The 19,969-nt window shown below is 41.8% G+C and overlaps 1 protein-coding gene across 1 annotated transcript; it reads left to right on the plus strand.

The window, feature by feature from the left end:
- On the plus strand, window positions 1–13,139 carry vcam1b (vascular cell adhesion molecule 1b). The gene is made up of 10 exons (XM_080550361.1): window positions 1–118; window positions 436–711; window positions 1,318–1,623; window positions 2,134–2,394; window positions 3,383–3,658; window positions 6,125–6,397; window positions 7,613–7,927; window positions 8,871–9,149; window positions 10,623–10,883; window positions 11,658–13,139. Exons 1-10 carry the CDS (start codon window positions 61–63, stop codon window positions 11,816–11,818), a joined length of 2,466 nt encoding a protein of 821 aa, XP_080406487.1. The 5' UTR covers window positions 1–60; the 3' UTR covers window positions 11,819–13,139.
- Window positions 13,140–19,969: the final 6,830 nt, after the last annotated feature.

A 19,969-nucleotide genomic window follows, 5' to 3' on the forward strand; every position in this document is an offset into this window, starting at 1 on the left:
AAGAAAAGTTAGAGAACTCAAGTTGTTGTACCTGTCCTTTGTAGCTTATCCAACACAAGAATGTTACTCAACAGAATGGCTCTGTCTCTAATATGGATATTGATACTACCAGTAACAGGTAAGCCATATCTCCATTATGGAAACTGATAGAAGAACTCTTCACAATGTGACATGCTTTCTGTTCAGGTTTTCAGAAAAAAAATCTGTTAAGATGATATATATGATAAATGAGGATATGATGTACTAAATTTGAACATGATAAGCTTACTTACATTAAATTATTGTGATGGATTTGATTTGAAAAGTTAAACATATTATACTGATCTCATCCTCCCTGACTGAATATGATTTTTCAATTAGTTAAGTGCTTTTCTGATAATGTAATGTAATATTCTAATTCAATATTCTAATTCATTCTCATTTTCCATTGGAAAGGATTTGCATTTGATATACATCTGAAGCCAAGGAAGACTTTATTCAGAGTTGGGGACAGGCAGGAGTTGCGATGCAGTGTAAAGGATTGCCCTGAAAGGGTTTCCATCTCTTGGGGTCTGTTGGAAGATAAGCCCATGTATGCGAAGATCCAGACCACCAGGTCAGAATCGGTGGCTCTCTTTGATCCAGTAATACCAGACCATGAGGGCACATTTCTCTGCAAAGCCAGCTGCGGACAAAAGAATAAACAATTGCGTGCAGTTGTTAAAGTCTATGGTGAGAACGTTATCTTTGTATATTTTCCAATCTAATCATTTCAAGGAATGAACTCTACACCCTGAGGTGAATGTAATAACTTTCTAGATTCCATAATGAGATTAGTACAGCTGTCTGTCATAACAAGAACAATGAGGACTTCCTGCATATGAAAATAAATGTCATGGGCAGGATGTGTATGTTATGTCATATTAAATCTTATAACCAAATTATGCTCAGCTCCAAATGATTAGAAAAAGTAAGGCTGCTGTCATGGTGTGTTAAGACTACAGATGCATACAGTATATTATAGATAAATCAAGAAAGCGACAGCTATTTGCATGTGAACATGTCATGGAATGGAATGCCTTTGCTTAATAGCTCACTTAATTTACTTTATAGACTTTAAAAACAGAACATTTCCGAAACAAACTAAAGATGAAATGGATTGTTCCATCTAATTCCATTACCGTTGCAATCAAGATTTGGCAGAGCTAGCAAATTAGACCTCAGACAAAGTATTGCAGTGTTATCTATTGGAATCATGACAACATTACTTCAACTACAGTCTTTTGACTTCCTACAAGTAGCTTCCATCATCAAAGCTTTATTTATTTCATGTTTCAGCTTTTCCAAAGGACCCCATTGTGTCAGGGCAGGACCGACTTCTGTTGGGTCAGAGAAGCACGCTGACATGTGAGGTGTCGGCCATCTACCCAGCAGAACAACTGCACATCGACTGGCTGCGAGGAGAGAGCGTCCTGGAAACACACGATGGGGATGGAGACTCTGACTCTGTTCTGAGTACCTACACGTTCACTCCCACCCTGGAGGACACAGGGAAGAGCATCACCTGCAGAGCAGAGCATGGTCTGAGAGGCGTTCCTCCTGATGAGAAGATGAGGGAAACCACCGTCTCTCTCTCAGTGCTCTGTAAGTCATGAGCCGTTGCTGTACTTTTGTACATTTGACATTTTTGGCATTTAGCAGACGCCTTTATCCAAAGCGACTTAGCAACAAATACATTTGACTAATTGAGCCTTTGCACTGGTGCTGGTTGCACATCCCCCCCCTGGTCAATGTGAACACTCAATTACCCTTTGCACTACTGCTGTTTACAAAATACACATACATTATTTTTGCACATTGCACATACCTCTTTTTGATATAGCCTCTATTTATATATCTGTAGGCCTACATACCATACTGTACATAGCTCATAACTGTATCTATAACTACCGTACTCTGCCACACTGTACATATCACTATCACTGTCATGCTTTATGTCATGTTTTATGTCACTATTTGCACTTCTGGTTAGATGCTAAACTGCATTTCGTTGTCTAGTACTTGTACTCTGCAATGACAATGAAGTTGAATCTAATCTAATCTAATCTAATCTAATCTTTTTTTTTTTACAAATAATTTCCTTTTTTTCTGCAGATGCACCACAAATTACCATGACATCAGAGCTGGCTATTCTAAAAGTTGGCTCAAATCTCACTTTGTTATGCCTTGCTGATGGGAACCCCAGACCAGTGATACAATGGAGGTCCATTAAGCCACACGGACAGTCTTTTATAGTAGGGGAAAGCGAGAAGCTTGTGGTCAAAGACGTGACACTATTTGATGCTGGTGAATATGAGTGTGTGGCAAGCAACTCCGTCGGAAACCAAACAGCGACAGTGGACGTCGTGGTTTTAGGTGAGCAAGAAACCTTTGGATTACCCGTGGTAATTACCCTTGGTAATCACCTTGGTTTATAGGTTGAATCTTCCCAGTGTTCCCACTCAGCGTTTGTGATGGAATAATATTGCCTACTAAGACATTTTATTTACAAGTCAATAGTCAGATTGTCTGGCCAGAACCAACACATTGACGACCTCAGCCTAGTAGACAATGAAACCAGTTTCTCTACTTGAAGCTTGACATTGGCTAGACAACAGATACATTTAAATTATTACAAAGACCTGATTGCTCTCTTTTCTCCTGACCTGCACCTAGATGGACTAAGCCATCTAGAGCAGTTCTGGACTTTTGTGTTTCCCCAGGCCCAGTACTCTAGGACCAGACTAAACCAGTTTGTGGCCTTTGTGTCCCTTTTCCACCTTTGTGTCTAGAAAGTGGGGGTCGATTGCCCCTTAACATTCATCCCCCATCATCTTCCTCCATATACAAATTCACACCCCTTGCTAATGTTGGCCTATACCTCACCCGAGGGCGGGCTTGTTACCTGAGTGTACCTGAGTGTATAAAATCCCCTGTATCTCGACTTTCTAGAGGAACCTTTGACTGTCAGGCTCGCTTGATATGATATGCTGTAAACTTTCCTCCTTTTGCAAAAGTAAATTAAATACCTTTTCCTATGCAATTTGAAACGAAGCAGGCTGCCTTTTTTGAATTCTATATTTAGATAGATCTACGACACGTTACATAACAGTAACAACGGTGTATATACAGTATAACAAAGGTGCCCATAATACTGCCCACAATATGCATACATGATTTCAAACCATACAAATGGACCATACATGTATTTCTACCTATTGACACAAGCATAATGTCCTTTGTTTGGGCCTTTCTATTGTCTATTTCTACAGACATTATGAGCAAGACCGCTATGAATCTATATGCTGTGAGTTGTATGAGCTGTAGTCATTTATTTATGTTTGTAAATGTTCTCCCTTGCCAGCTCCCCCACCAAACGTCTCCATATCGGTCAGCCCGGCCGCTGAGATAAAAGACGGCGAGCCGCTGACCGTTTCCTGCCTCTCGGACAGTGTCTCGCTGGGACGGACGGTGCTGTGGAGAGTCTCTGAGGACCAGAAGACGGAGCTTCAGTCCGTCGACGGCTCCTCCATCTCCTTCACCCTCTCCTCCGCTCTGCCAGCAGACTCTGGCGTCTACGAGTGTGAGGCCTCCAACGAGCATGGCAGCCAGAAAGTCAGCACCCTGGTCACTGTGGAAGGTGAGAGCACTGGTTTACATTCAGTTTACATTAACACTTTATAATAATAACCGGCATTAATGGTGCTAACTTTGGTAACCAGAATAGGTTTACTGACACGGCTGTACAGTATGTGGAAAAAGCAGATAAGGTACATGAATGAATTAATGGTCTTTATTGTCATTAATACAGTACAGGTACCATACAACGACATTTAGTAGGGGGGGCTCCCCTGGTGCTTGGAAAAAGACTAAAAACAAGAGGGCCAAGGGTAAAATAAAAAAGGGAAAAGAGCTGGTTTACATAAATAAAGGCTATGTACACTATCTACTATACTATACAATAAAACACTGTGCTGTACTCTATGCTATGCTATAAATATCCTAACTTTTCCTATATCTGAACCTTATGTACACAAGGGTTGTCATATTGCACATAGTATTGTTGCACATTCATTTAAAGTGTCGCAGTTAGCAGGTTTGAAATGTTCACAGTTGTATTTCAATATTGCACTTATGTTTACAATCTAGTAGCTGCCATCAAGTTGTCTAGATTGTCCAGGGCCTAGAACCTAGGTCTTTGCTGTGTTCAGGGCCTGAATGGCCCTAGGGTAGAAGCTGAGCTTCAGTCTATTTGTCCGTGCGGACATGGTCCTGAACCGCCTGCCTGAGCGCAGCCTAACAAAGTGTTCGTTCCCAGGGTGGGATGGGTCCCTGGAGATCTTGGTGCACAGAATGTGGGTCCCTGGAGATCTATGAAGCACAGAATGTGTTGTAACCCCAAGAAACTGGACAAATGTTTTTTTTTACATTTAGTTACCAATATAGAACACTCTATTCTGGTCATACATCTGGTCATGCTTCTATGAGTCTATGATCATATGAGTCATAACAGATGTCAACACACTAGCCACCGATAGCTATTTAAGTGGCCAACTGACACATACTGTTGTCATAGTAAGTTACTGTCACCCATGTCATAACTGTTTTGATGCACGCAAAATGACATAGGCTTGACACTTGACATTCAGGGACCTAAGATGCCCTGACATCTTATGATATCTGTTGTCATGTTTATGACAGCAGTTTGACGTCGTCATGACGCACAGTAAAAGAAAATTGTGTTTTTCACGTCCGTTGCTGTGGTGGTGGTAGTGCTGGTCCCCCTCCTGCTGAACTGCTGGTTGTTTCACAATTTCTCTTTCTAAGTATTTATTTTCTGAGTGAAGCAGTCCCACTCATATTTTTCATTTTATTGGATAGAGTCAGTGAAGATAGACAGGAAAGTAAGGAGAAGAGGTACATGTCAGCAGGGCATGGGGCCGCATTCAAAACCATGCCGACATGGGCATATGTGTGCAGTGTAGACCGTGGTGCTAGACCACTGTTCCCCCCCAGGCCACGGTTGTTTCACCTGTCTTAGATGAGGGCACTCACATTAGGCGTGAGGCAGGTGCGGGGCATGTTCAAAAAGGGGAATTTGTTTGAGTGATAGAGCGAAAACTGCACATCTCTGGGGATCAGATTCAGAGAGCTGAGTTGTGACGCTGTTGTCGTGGGCAATTCTTTCAATACCTTATTTATTTTTACTCAATTACTGACTAGTAAATTATTACAGAAATCAGAGCTGTTGATTGTCCAAGTTAGACTGCATTTATTGTAAAGCACAATAGTATACAGTCGAGATCCGTTTGCAAAAGCATCTCCCCTCTTGTTTCAAAACCTTCCTTATATCCACAAGTAACAAGTAACTTCCCACCTGGCTAATTTACATATATTGGTCTAAGACAATTGGCTGTAAGTGTCTACCTCACCTTGATCTGCAACAAACCTTATAATTCATACACCTTTCAACATTTCAAGGCTCACAAATCCACATTACTATTAGCTTCCCTTCTTTAGGAAACAGAGCCCTGACAGAACACTGGCAGAGGAGATAGTGCCACATCCGAAATGATCTGTGCACGGGTATTTCAAAGGCTGTTAGATGTGGATCGCTGTTATTTCTACCGTATGCTTGTGCTTCACATGTCTTCCAGGTGTGTTCCAAGATAAAAGGAATGGAACACTGCAGGCGCCAATGACTATAACCATCACTAAGATCAGGAAGATGAGAATAATACTTGGAATAATACTCAGAATCTGGAGGGAACTGCCAATGTTGACTCTGTCACGAGTCTGTCTGTGCTGTATATCTTTCCATTTTTATTGAAATGTACTGTGTTGCAGGGATGTGTATGTATGTATCATCATTTAGTTGAACTGCATTGAGGGAATAACCTACAACAGAACTGAACTGAACTAATTCTTCAACTGAATTGAACTGAATTGAACTGAGGGGGAACGGAATCAAGTCAACCATCCAGAAACGGACTTTAAGAATCGAATTGACCCATACTCGTACTCAACTGAACTGAACTGAACTCAGATCAGATCAGAATAGCTTTTTATTACATCCAACTCATCTCTCCTTTTTTGGTCCTCCTAGCGTATCCCCTACAAGTGGACCTGGAGCCCGGGGTCACCACGGCCGAGAGAGGCTCCAGCCTGCTGCTCTCCTGCAGAGCCTCTGGTTGTCCTCAGCCCACCGTCTTCTGGAGGAGCCCGTTGGACATGCCGGCCCACAGCCACATCCACACCCAGGGCCCCCTCACGCAGCTCCACCTGGGGCCCCTGGGCCTCCCGGACGAGCGGGCCTACACCTGCGAGGCCAGGTGCGGCTCTGTTGTTAAGACAAAGCAGACAGAAGTGAGGGTGTTCTGTGAGTATACTCGTACTTGGTTTACACGCACGCACGCATGCACGCACGCACGCACACACACACACACACACGCACGCACGCACGCACACACACACACACACACACACACACACACACACACACACAAACACACACACGCACACGCACACACGCACACACACGCACACACACACACACACACACACACACACACACACCCACACAGTTTTAACAGTTTCATACACATCGTGCAGAAATCCAATGATAGATTGATAGTGCAAAGTGCATAGTGATAGTTCCAGCACATTTGGTAATACCTGAAGGACATCCAGAGTCAGGGTTAGTTGTCTGTTTATACTAAGTCTTGTTGAGTTGGTCAGAGCTAGGTACATAACAAAATTCGAAGGTTTTGGATGCGATACCATTTCCCCCTCAGTTTTGGTTTTGGTCATAGGGAATGTCCTTGCTCAATTCCAAAAAGACTTTGGAATGACTCAGTGACCCTTTGGAGGAGGCTAGATAATCCTCCTCCGGTTATTAAACAAAATTCTTTCTTTTTTTAAAGTTATTTTTCTGAGTGGGGCAGTCCCACTCATATTTTTCATTTTATTGGACAGATTCAGTGGAGACAGACAGGAAAATAGGAGAAGAAGGGAGAGAGGACATGTCAGCAGGGCATGGGCCGGAATTAAACAAAATTCTTGATCACTCATAATAAAACAGTACACTGCTCTCCTCCACAACATGGGCAGAGGTCCAGTTAGCGGTCCGCCGCGGTCTGGTGGTTCTCTGTTGGAGAGACGAGCAAGGGAAGACAGATAAAAGCAGCTCTGGGGTCAATGAAAACATTTCACGTAGGGAACACATTTCATGTGAAAGTCAGAGATTGGCAAATGCATTGTCATTCTGCTGAAACAGGTCAAACCTCAAAGCCCTCTGGGTCTTTGACCCACAAACGCACCCGTAAGTCAATCCAGAGAGCAATTTCGCAAGCTGTGAACCTTATACCTACCATACCATAAGTCTCACATTCACGATTCTCTTGGGAACAAGAGTATTTCAACTTGTTTTTCAAATGTTATTAGAAACATGTGTGACATTGTTTAGACCTAGGTGTCAACGCACATTAAAATACGAAACACACTGTTATGGTTGTGACTGTGAAACATCAGATATCTGCCCTCTAATGTACCTGGACTGACACCCTGTTTTCTCCATGTCTCTCTCCTCATCCAGCTTTCCCCTCTGACCCTATCATCACGAACCATAGACCCGTATTGGAGGCCGAGGAGGCGTTTGCACAGTGGATCTTGCGCTGTTCCGTAGACAACGTCTTTCCTGCCAACCACGTGAGGATTCTGTGGCTGGACGGGGACACGGAGCTCCTCTCAGAAGTGGGAAATTACTCCAGCGACCTGCAGAATATGTCCTCAACATTTTCTGTCTTGGTGGATTCAGAGGACCAGGGCAAGCGCGTCACCTGTCGAGTCAGTCTGGAGATGGACGGAGTCCAGAGACACAGGGAGACGGAGACTGTCCTCGACCTTCACTGTGAGTGTGTTGTATTTACCTGAGATCACCTGTAACCTTGTTGAGACCGAGATTTCCCTAGTTTGGAAAGCCTGGTGAAATCCTTTGCAGAAAAATAGTTAGAAATCGATGGAATGATAAGGTTCTATCTCTAAGGGTAGTTCTATCTAAGGGTAGTTCCGAGATATTGAGCGTCAAAGTTTTTACATTCCATTATGTTTTGTGAGATGGAACCTTTGTATTTTATGAATTACTAACTAAAACATTTCAACATTTTAAAAATAACACCACACAGGCATTATATATATATAAATATATAATATATATAATATATAATAGCATTTAGCTTAAACTCTCAGCGAATTAGTCCTACCCAGTTGGAAAAGAGTCAAGATGATGTACACAACAACAAGCAGTCATCTACGGACGTGTGTGGGAGAGTTTGGGAAATTGCGAAATCATTCTCCCATCGCCCCGTCTAAGTTTAATCCAAGCCAGATCGGCAAATCTAAAATTCTCCAGACCCCTATAGGAGGCGTGAGAACAACAGACCACTAACGGCCGAACACAAATCATTATGTTCGCTGCCAACGTCTCAGCTGGTAGTGATCATATTATCATGTTAGTCAGAAGTGTTTGTGCCTCGTTAAGATGTAGATATGCTGTTCTGTCGATGCTGAAACCCAATAAATACTCAAGTCATAAAAATACTCAAGTGAGCTGTACACCCCCCAGGCCTTGGTGCTTCCTACTCTGATAATTTATATTTATATATATTAAATATTATACAGATGCATAATGTCTGTCCTTTGGGTGTGAATAGAGATGGTGGGTGGTAGGGAGTTTATTCCAAACTTATGAAAGTGCATAGTGACGGTTATGAAGACTTAATAAGTATAAGGCGTATTGACCTTTTCTCAAATGAGCCCTATGAAGTGACCTATGACCTGTGTTTGCCACTCAGATGCCCCACGGAATACCTCCATCTCGGTGAGCCCAGCCGGCGAGATGAAGGAAGGGGAGCGGGTGACGGTCACCTGCGTCTCGGACGGCGTCCCGGCGGGACGGACGGTGCTATGGAGGGTCTCTGAGGAGAGGGAGGAGACGGAGCTGCAGGCCAGCGACGGCTCCTCTGCCTCCTTCACCATCTCCTCCGCCACGCTGGCAGACTCCGGCGTCTACCAGTGCCGGGCCTCCAACCAGTACGGCACTGAGCGAGCAAGCACAAAGGTTAGGGTCCAAGGTGAGGTCCATGCTACAAGCAAGCACAAAGGTTAGGGTGCAAGGTGAGGTCCATGCTACAAGCAAGCACAAAGGTTAGGGTCAAAGGTCAGGTCCATGCTACAACCAAGCACAAAGGTTAGGGTCAGAGGTGAGGTCCATGCTACAAGCAAGCACAACGTTGAGGTCCATGCTACAAGGGGGAAAGGAAAGGTTTGTCATTGCACAGTACAACGAAATGCATTTATGCCGCCCCCGCTTCAAGCAAGCACAGTGTTCTCTTTGTTTTTTTTACATTTAGCACTCGCCTTTATCCAAAGCGACTTACAACAAATACACTTTGCTTAAGTAAGTGAATCATCTATCCATCAGTCATCATAAGAAAGACAAATCTATGCTAGTGCCATAGAAGAAGGAAGAATTACTTTATTTTTTAATTTACAGTAGAGAAACAGTACATGGGGGGTAGTGGGGATGAAGAGATGTTTAGGTGGGACAGTCAAGATGTGGCCTGAAGAGATGAGAGGTCTTCAGTCTGCGGCAGAAGATAGGTAGTGACTCTGTAATCCTGACAGCGGTAGGAAGCTTCTTCTTCCACCTTTGTGTAGTGACGACAACAGTCAAATTCCCCGTAAACTCAAGTTGGCTTCTCAGTTGAATCACTGTTCCTCCGCCCCCGTCTAGTTTTTTTTTACTTCTGCTTTTCAGTCTTGAGTTGCTGTCATGAGATAGTGTGGCCTTTATATTGTCATGTGACAGCTGCCAGTATCTAAAGACATGACCTCTGAGTTATTTCATTTGCTGTCGCTGTCACGTCGTACCAAAATAGAATACACGACACCATTGTTCTACACTGCAGAGGAATTTTAAGAACAAGTACTGTAGCATCATCGTAAGACGCATTGCTGACCTTATCCCCCGATATTCTCATCAACAGAAATGTTGAACTACATTTTTGTTATACTATCTTTTGGACTTTAATATTACCGTATTACCGTAGTAATGTCCTGTAAAATAGTGTCCTGTAAAATAACTTTACTGTGTACTACTGTAATTGCGTTATAAGCAGCACTCAAGTTGAGGGGGGATGAAGGGGGAAGGCATCCCCCCTGAAATAAAAACAGTCAAATTCATCCCCCTTCTAAAACTGCCATCCCCCCTTTCCATCCCTTATGTTATTTTATCAATGAACGTGGTATTACTGCTATTTCAACATTTAGTTTCGCGCATATTGAGTAAAATACTGTGGGCGAGGGAGGGGGCACGCACACATGCAATGACATTTTTACCAAGTCACTGACACTGAAGTCACTGACGCTGTGGGGATGCTAAAATTGTCCCCATATGATAAAATCCACCATCCCCCCTGATTTTATCTTTTACAACTTGAGTACTGGTTATAAGTGCTCAGTCTCAAGCTTTTACCCACGGTTATTCAAGTGTGTTAAATAATAATAACAAATAAAATGTCCTGTTTCCTTGTTGTGTACTTCAGCACCACCAAGAAACACCACCGTGTCCGTGTACCCCTCCTCTGAGGTACAGGAGGGTCAGAACGTCACTGTATGCTGCAGCTCCGTCAGTTACCCCCCACCCGCTGTGGTCTTGAGGAAGATGGGCAACGGCATGGAGCACTACTCCTTGGACGGCACCTTCCTCCTGGTCAACCTCACGCCCGACGATACGGGCCTGTACCAGGTGAACGTCACCAACGACCTGGGTTACGAGACAGAGATCTTCACCATCAACGTCGTGGGTGAGTGAGGTTGAGTGAGGTTGAGTGAGAGAGAGGTTGGGCTACTGCTGTCGGTTCGATCCCCCAACCGCCTCAGGGAGGGAGCTGGATTTGAGCTGGTGACTGGAGGGTTGCTGGCATCATATCTATCTGCCGTTGTGCCCTTGAGCAAGGCACTTAATCCCGAACTGCTCCAGGCGTGCCGACTATGGCTGACCCTGTGCCTAGTGCACAAACGTTTTTGTACTCTTTGTACTCTGTGCAATGAAAACAAAGTTGAACCTAATCTAATGTTTTAGGGCAATGATGGCCTATTCCCCCTATATACTGTAGTTCCCGTGGCCAAAAGTAATGCTCTATAGATACGTAGTAGTATCTAGAGTCCCATTTGAGATGCAGCCTTTCTTCTTGTGTTGGGAAACTTGTTATTTCGTTTTTAGACAGGAAGAGAGGGATTTATTTAACCGTAGTGTGAAAGTACATAATTCACATTACAACCGGGCTGAAGAAACAATTGAATCCTCCGACTCTATTTCAAAATCGAGGCGCAGAAAGAACTGATATAATGTATTCTCCATTCCCTCAAAACAAACAAACTGTGGAATTTGAAAAGAGCAAAGCTTGTAAAAATGGTTTGCTGTCCACAGAAAATAAACAATAGAGTCATTTAAGACGGTCTCTCAAGCTGTAAAAACAGGAAACTCAACGAAAAGTGTTCTTTTTTTTTTCTTCTTTTCTTTAAAGAATCCACACTCTGTCCACACTCCTCACTTTGTTCTTTCCTCTCACCTCCAGAGAAGCGCTCCAGCCCTCCGCCCAGCTTAACCGACTTTGTCATTCCTGCTGTCTGCCTGGGCGTCATGGCGACCACCGCGGCCCTGGTGTTAGACTATCTGAGGAGAGCCAGGAGGAAGGGCTTCTATGACCTGGCTAAGTGTGTGCCTAGCACTGCGTAGAGTCGAACCTGTGGCCAAGGCAGCCAACGCAGGGGGGCTGACCTGCTCATGAACATCTACTGTATATACACAATGGCTTAGACGGCCCTGGTATACACAGACCAATGGTTTATACTCCAAAAGACTTTATTACGGGGGGTCGGTTTCTGTCCAGGGAGCAGAGCAAGGGGAGACTAGCACTGGTGTGTGTGTGTGTGTGTGTGTGCGTGTGTTGTGCGTGTGTGTGTGTGTGTGTGTGTGCGTTGTGTGAGTGTGTGTTGTGCGTGTGCGTGTGTGCGTGTGTGTGTTGTGTATGTGTGTGTGTGTGTGTGTGTGTGTGTGTGTGTGTGCGTGCGTGCGTGCGTGCGTGCGTGTGTGTGTTGTGTATGTGTGTGTGTGTGAGTGCGTTGCCTGTGTGTAAGATCTTAAAACCGTAATCTCTAAACGGATAGACGGATGCGTTTATCATGTGTCTGTTTTAATGCGCTCTTAGAGAGCGTGTGTTTACCCGTAACTAGTAATCATGTTTGTTTTAACCATTGTGTTTGTACTATTTGGTCCTAATTCCAACTGCAAATTGACACATAGAATCCACAAGGGACTGACACCTGAGCTGTCTGGACTCTTAAAAGGAATAGAGATGCACATAAAGTATGTTTGAGGTTGTATGTTTGTACAGAGAATGTGTGAATGTGTGGGTGTGTGTACATAGACACTGTATCATTTCTTCTGTTTAGCATTTCTTGGCAGCTGTTTTTAAAACCATTGCTGTTTGTGTCACGACAATGAAATATGTTACTTTTGTAAAAACTAATCACACAGTTTGTCACTAGCAGTGATAAAGATGTATAACTCCATGTAACAAGCTAATACAATGTTGCATTTTGATCAGTGAACATTGCTATGTCTATATTGCTGTGTGTCATATGCGACAGAGTGGTTTCACAAGGAATAGAATCTGTTTTGTGGTGCTGTAATACAGTATGCAAACAAGACAAGATATATTTTCTTCATACTGTCGTTTAGGCTGTTACACACTGGTAATATATAGCCAAACTACAGCTCTAAAAATAGTCTACATTCATTAAAGTTGTTTACAGTATATGATAAAAGAATGTGATATATCAGTGTGGGGTACTTTTATCCTGTACTATTTACTTACCTGTGGGGGAAGGGGAGTCAGTTTGGTACGTGTTTACTGTTTATTTTCTGTTTTGTCTTTATACAAGTTTTTGTTTTATGATTGCTTGATTTCTCTATTGTATGTTGTGATATGTTTTGTTTGTTTTCCCATGTGTGCGAATTGCAGATTGAAGAGATGTTTCTCATAAATAAATATTTATTTACAAAACTAGAAGTGGTTAATAAGGGCATCAGAGCTTGGGTTCTCCCCGTTGCATTGTGGAAAGTCAGGGAAAGTTCTCTATAATTATTTTATGTAAGTGGAAGTTTCGAACAATCACTGGGGGTTTCCACATGAGACAAGCATCAACAGGAGACAACAAGTCTACTTTCACTTTCAGTTTCTGTTCTTCTGGGAAACCTTTCCAGTTCTCTCATGGAGTTCATTGAAATCAAATCACACAAATCAAAATTTGGATAGAGAGGGGATGGGGTGGGCCAATAGAAGATACACATTCAAGTTAGCAACAGACCATTATTATGTTTTCATTGGGCTTTCTGACTCTGAGGAAAGAGTGATATTTGAAAATTGGTGTGTCTGAACCAACACGTGTAGTATAGTATAGACCACACCTTTCAGCAAAACATATTTTAACAGGGTAAGCTACAGTACTCTAATATTCTCTATACAACAGAGAATCAAACCATAAATACATCGTCAAAAGAGGCTTAAGAAGGTGGTAACGGGTACAGATCATAGTGGAGGATGAGTCACACTGGTTGGATGGTTGGGTTTCAACATCATTAGAGTCCACAGAAGAAGGGCATGTCCTCTCTTTAAAGTTTATTGGTAGGCTTGCAAGTTCAACTGTTGTTATTTGTCATACTTATTAGTTGGCTTGCTTCAGCAAGTCCAACTATTGTTATTTGTCATATTTATTATTAATAACACTTATTATTGCTATTGCTATTGTTCTTGTTCATAATTATAAGTGGGCTTAGAGTAGGCTAACCTTTCTATCTATCTATCTGTCTGTCTGTCTGTCTGTCTGTCTGTGTGTCTATCTATCCATCTATTTATCTATCCAACCATCTTTAAACTTTTCCGACAACCAAAATAAGACTTTGCAAGCCCACAAAGTGTCTTCTGTAGCTTCTTTTTCTACTTTCATTATGATGACCGTTAAATAAATGTCCTGCAACAAAAGCATAATTGAGCAACATGGATAGTCTTCATTCTTCAATTGTGAATAATATTAGTCAAATTAGTCAAAAGGCGCTTAGTTTAACAAGCCTGTATCATGTTCTCTGCTCTTAGTTCAGCTCATTGTCTATTGATTCTTTTTCCTTCCTTCTATAATGGGCAGTTGTCATGGAAACAGTCCTGATGCCTGGCTCGAGACTCGGGAAGAAGGGTGTTGGGGTTTTTAATACCCATAGGACAAAGATGTGAGAGAGAGAGCAGTGGAGGTGTAAATGGAACAGTGTGGTTGTGGTAAGCCAGGGGATAAAGGTTTCTCCAGGTCACTGCTATTTTTTGTGTTGCCAAATTTAGAGAGAGACCTGGCCACAATGTTAGGTGTGAGATGAGCTGCAACCCCATGCGCAATTCTCGGATGGAATAGGTTAGGAATTAAATTCCCTTCCCTGTTGTAGAAGCAGCAATGCTCTTCTCTGCAATCCTCCTACCTACGGTCTGTTGTGTTGACGGAGTAGAAAGACTCTTAAAAAAAAAAAAGTTTGTGTCACATTGTCTGTATTTTAATTGGCTGTGGACACAAACCACCCATGTTCCCCATAGTTAACGCAGGAGAAAGGGAAATGGAAAAGCACAATAAACAAGAGACAGAAACCATTTGTTAAACCGTGCTGTTTAATGCCAGTCATTCAAACGACTGAAAAAATATCTCTTGACAGATTGACAGACCGTTGCAATCAGTATTACTCAGATTATGTAATCAAAACACAACACAACAAATTAATGAATTAAACTGAACACTTCAATACAAATACAGTGATGATACTGAATATGTTTTACCTGTAGACCTACACATGTCGACAAAAATAATACTCAGGCATTGCTCTATATATTAGCTAGTAAATGAATGAATGAATGAATGAATGAATGAATGGTCTTTATGGTCATTAATACAATACAGGTACCATACAACGAAATTTAGGAGATGGGGCTCCCCTGGTGAGAAAAATACTAAAAACAAGAAGGGAAAAGAGCTGGTTTACATAAATAAAGGCTATATACACTATCCACTATACTATACTACTATACTATACAAATAAAACACTGTGCTGTACTCTATGCTATGCTATAAATATCCTAACGTTTCCTATCTCTGAACCTTATGTACACGAGGGTTGTCATATTGCACATAGTATTATTGCACATTCATTTAAAGTGTCGCAGTTTGCAGGTTTGAAATGTTCACAGTTGTATTTCAGTATTGCACTTGATTACAATCTAGTAGCTGCCATCAAATTGTCTAGATTGTCCAGGGCCTAGAACCTAGGTCTTTGCTGTGTTCAGGGCCTGAATAGCCCTAGGGTAGAAGCTGAGCTTCAGTCTATTTGTCCTTGCGGACATGGTCCTGAACCGCCTGCCCGAGGGCAGCCGAACAAAGTGTTCGTTCCCAGGGTGGGATGGGTCTCTGGAGATCTTGGAGGCCTTCCTGAGGCAGCGTGTGTTGTACAGCTCTTCCAGAGAGGCTAGTCTCTGCTAGTCTCTAATAAATTGTCATTTGTCCTCCAATGAACCACTTACCGGTGCTCATTTGAATACATTGCTGTATATATTGCATGTACTGTGGTTAAAAATCTAATAATAGTGCAGAATTATTCTCCATGGTAATATTGCTTTTGTGCCACTCATCACCAGTAATTGTTTGTGTCTAGAAGAACAGGAGTTGGGGGAATGTCTACTACACAGTAAGACACAGTAATTAAGACACTGTGTGCTTTGTCTGGGTGAACATGTAATTCGGAGCATGCTCAAGAAATCTCAGAGAGTAGAGTACAACGTCGAGGCACATGAGCTGGGCTCTTGCTTCACTGCCCCATGACTTAGTGGTAAGGGGAATGAACTTGACAACTTGTGAGTTTTATTTTTTTTGCCAAAACATCTCAGGAAACTAATGGGGGATAACAATTTGTCAAATGCTTTTCAGCAGAGCTTTCCTGTGAGGCCCTTGAGTTAGAGCCTCCTTGCTCTGGACTTCTAATGACCTCTGACCTTGTCGTGAACAAAACTTATGTAAGACTAAAGGATGTTCCTCAGCGAGGGTGAACATCTTTCAGTCCGCTGAATTGTGCTGGGTCTTGTCATTTTTAATCGTCCAGAGTCGTTGGTATTTCCTGGTCAGCGGAGCACAGGGGGGACAAGTTTTTTGTTTTTTTGAAGAGACAGACTCCAGATGCTGTCCCGGCTCGGAGCGGTTTGTTTGATTGCTACGGCAGCCATAATACTATATTTATGGAGCCAGACCCCCTGGTTCAGCAGATGTTAGCTAAGCAGGGTCTCTTTTTGTTTGGAGGACTGAGACACAATGATTATCTGAGAAACATATCTGCGTTGCCAACAACTCTTGTTTTACTATGTATTAGGTTCATTAACGCTTTCGTTTACAGACCGGTATTAAACAGGTACTTACTTAGAAAAGTGCTGGATAAAGCAGTTTTTTTTAAAGATTCACTCACTCAAGCACCACTCTAGCATATGCCATTTAGTACTAGGTAGTTTCCAACTGTGTTACCATATGGTTACAACATGCTTTTCAAAGCTGGAATGTGCTTTGTGAGAATTGCACCGGTGGCTTGATAAATAAATCGATTTTGTTTCGCCTCTGCAGGGCAGGTAACATGGGGAACTTCTTAAGTTCGTAAGTTCACAATAAGTTCACCAGTTTTTTCATTCTTAAAGTAATTCAGGTTGGTTTTACACTAAGCTAAAAGCTAAAGACTTAAGAATCTATGTCTGCCAGACATTTTCAATGTGAGGTGAAGTGTTTATCTTTCCAAATGACCTGGGCAGTTACTCTCCCTGTCTGTGTTTCCCAGGTCCCTCAGGCCTCCCCAGAGCTGGCTGACCTGCTGCATTACAATCAATGAAGGGGGTGAGGGTTTGCATCTCTGAATAAGGACTTGTCCAAGATACAAAAGGCTGAGCGTGAGGTGCTACAAGAGTATGTATAATGTAGACAAGTTGTGCCTGCGTGCCGTTGTCTAATGCAGATGGGTTGATCTAAGGGCTATCTTTGGTGGAAGTGAGCCTTAACGGAAGTGCCAGCTTGACCCTTTGAATGGATACTTGGCCTTATCATGTGTCTGCCATGGTTAAAGTGGATAGTTGTAGCGATGGTTTGAATACTTGGCAAATCTCGCTGCTTACTTAAGCATAAATGTGCACTGTACATTGTGTTCTTTGCTCTCAAACAGCAACTGTATTTGTTGATGACCTCAGAATACCGTGGGACTTTAGCCCCTGGGGAAAAAACAATTTAGGGAAATTAGGATACTGTAAAACAGCTCTAACCATTCATCTCTAGGAGGACCATCTCGATACAAATTTTAAATATTTTGTCCAAAGCATAACAATAGATTTAATCCCAAAAATACTTATATGACTGTTTCAGACAATGTTGAGTGAGATTGAGTCATACGTTGTAAAGAGCAGTGCTATTTTCATCTTCTGTGAGTGGGGGAGGTTTACTTATGGTTTTTAATTAGAAATGGATGTGTGCAAAGACACCAGGGCTTACTTACACTCTGACCCAATGTCCCGTAGCTGGAGAACTGCCAAACTAAACACTGTGTGGAGGATTCAAGAGAACTGTGCAAGTGCTTAGAACAACAGAGCTAGGCCAACTGGGTTGGCTTGGTTGAGTCCAGCTCATTCAAAATAATTTGTGGTAGATTTCCTTATGCATTTGCATTAGACTAGTAAGTCTTGTAAATGCAAGAGGAAATCAAAAAAAAAGTTGTTTGTGGGTTTATTTTAGTTTTAGGGTGGGATTGGGGTGTTGAAGATAAAAAATGTGGAGGAAGCATGTTCATACTAATACTAAATTGTGGTATGTGGTATGTGAATCTCCAATAAAATATGGTAAAACAATAAAAATGTGTCACATAAACAAATTCCTCATTAGCGCACCAATCCGGCAGTCATTTTCCCAATAAAGTAGTTTATTATCAACTTCAATGGTAATGAGATGGTAATGAGGAATCTTTTTTTCTTTTCTTTCTTTCTTTCTTTCTTTCTTTCTTTCTTTCTTTCTTTCTTTCTTTCTTTTTTTAACCTTAATAAGTGTTGGAGTGTTCTTTATGTGTGTCTGGGTAAGTAACTCGGGGGATTGTATAGACGAGAGTTTTTTCCTCATTTAGATGAACAGAAACAGTTACCATGGGAACATTTCCACTTTTATGTTGCACAAGTACAGTTTTTTTCTGCTATTTAATATGCAGCACTTCCCATTCAATTTTCCATTACCTTAGCTTTTTGGTTGATTATCTCAGTATTGAACAGCTCTTACTTTTGTGTGGTAAGTGTCTCTTTATCACGAATATGTTTCACCTTCCTTTCCATTTCTTCCCTTTCCTCTCCCCACTGTGGACAGACAAAGAGACTGAATCCATTAATGAATTACCCATCACTCTTAAATTGAATAATATAAATAGAATGCTATTGTTGGCATGGAGATTTTGGTTGGTGGGAAAAATACAGAGACGACCATCGTTGGATCTTTCTGTGAACAGGATGTTGGCTGTCGAAGTGCCAAACTTGAATTTAAGGTTATTTCCCAGAACTCCTTGGTTGGTTTTCTCTTCTAATGAAATCCAGAGGATCAGGAAATGGTTCAGAGCGTATCGTGTGGTTCACATTTTAAGACACACTTGTACATACACTTGTCATCAATGACATAGGCTAAAGCTTGTAATACTCACTGCTGGGTGTTGGGAGACCAAGCTGACTAGTTGAGCAGTTGTTTAACTGTACTTCAACTGTACTTCAATGTAATGTGATAAATCAACACGTCAAATCCCGAAAGTCAGAATTTGAATCATGAACGGTTTTTCATGACCTGTTTTTCATCCTGGTATCTTCCCTCCACAGCTCCCTCTGAAAGACTGTATATAATATCATGTTTAACTGACCCTCTTATACAGTGTTTTGAGCAATTTATGATTGAATATTCCTAAAAATAAGATGTTTGATGTTTACTAAATGAGTCCAATTTGGATTATACACACATTCAGTTATTAATCTGCTGAACAACAGAACATTGAAATCTGTTTTGAAATTATACTTTTTTTGTCTTTTACTTAATAGATGGAGTGATGTGATTATCTATTGACTATTATTAGTGATGGTGTAGCTATGGGCAAGATAGTGTTTTCTTTGTAGGTTGTAAAATGATCAGATTGTCACATTTGATTCTCACACTGAGACTATTCTATGGTTCATTGGCACTGCCCACCAAATGCATGAGGCATGGTTCAAAATAGCCACCTGGCTTGTTTATACAGAACATGGGCGCCGCCTTCTGGTCAAAAAAGAGAAATGCACTACAGTGCCTTTTGCTTCCTTCTACCTTTTCGAAAACACTACTTTTGACAGTATTCTGGTTAAACACTTAACATTTGTATCTGAGTGGGATGATGTGATGGAAAGGGTGAGGAGGATGTAGAGTGGAGTAAGAATGAGCCTAGTAATGTTCCAATATGACAACCCTCGGGTACATAAGGTTCAGAGATAGGAAAAGTTAGGATATGTATAGCATAGCATAGAGTACAGCACAGTGTTTTATTTGTATAGTATAGTATAGTGGATAGTGTACATAGCCTTTATTTATGTAAACCAGCTCTTTTTCCCTTCTTGTTTTTAGTATTTTTTTCCTAGGACCAGGGGAGCCCCCCCTCCCAAATTTCGTTGTATGGTACCTGTACTATATTAATGACAATAAAGACCATTCATTCATTCATTCATTCATTCATTCATTCATTCATTCATTAATTCATCTTACTTTGGGGTAAAGTTGTAGT

This window comes from Nansenia antarctica, assembly GCF_963989245.1.
Source record: "Nansenia antarctica genome assembly, chromosome: 1".
In the NCBI taxonomy this organism is placed as follows: Eukaryota; Metazoa; Chordata; class Actinopteri; order Argentiniformes; family Microstomatidae; genus Nansenia; species Nansenia antarctica.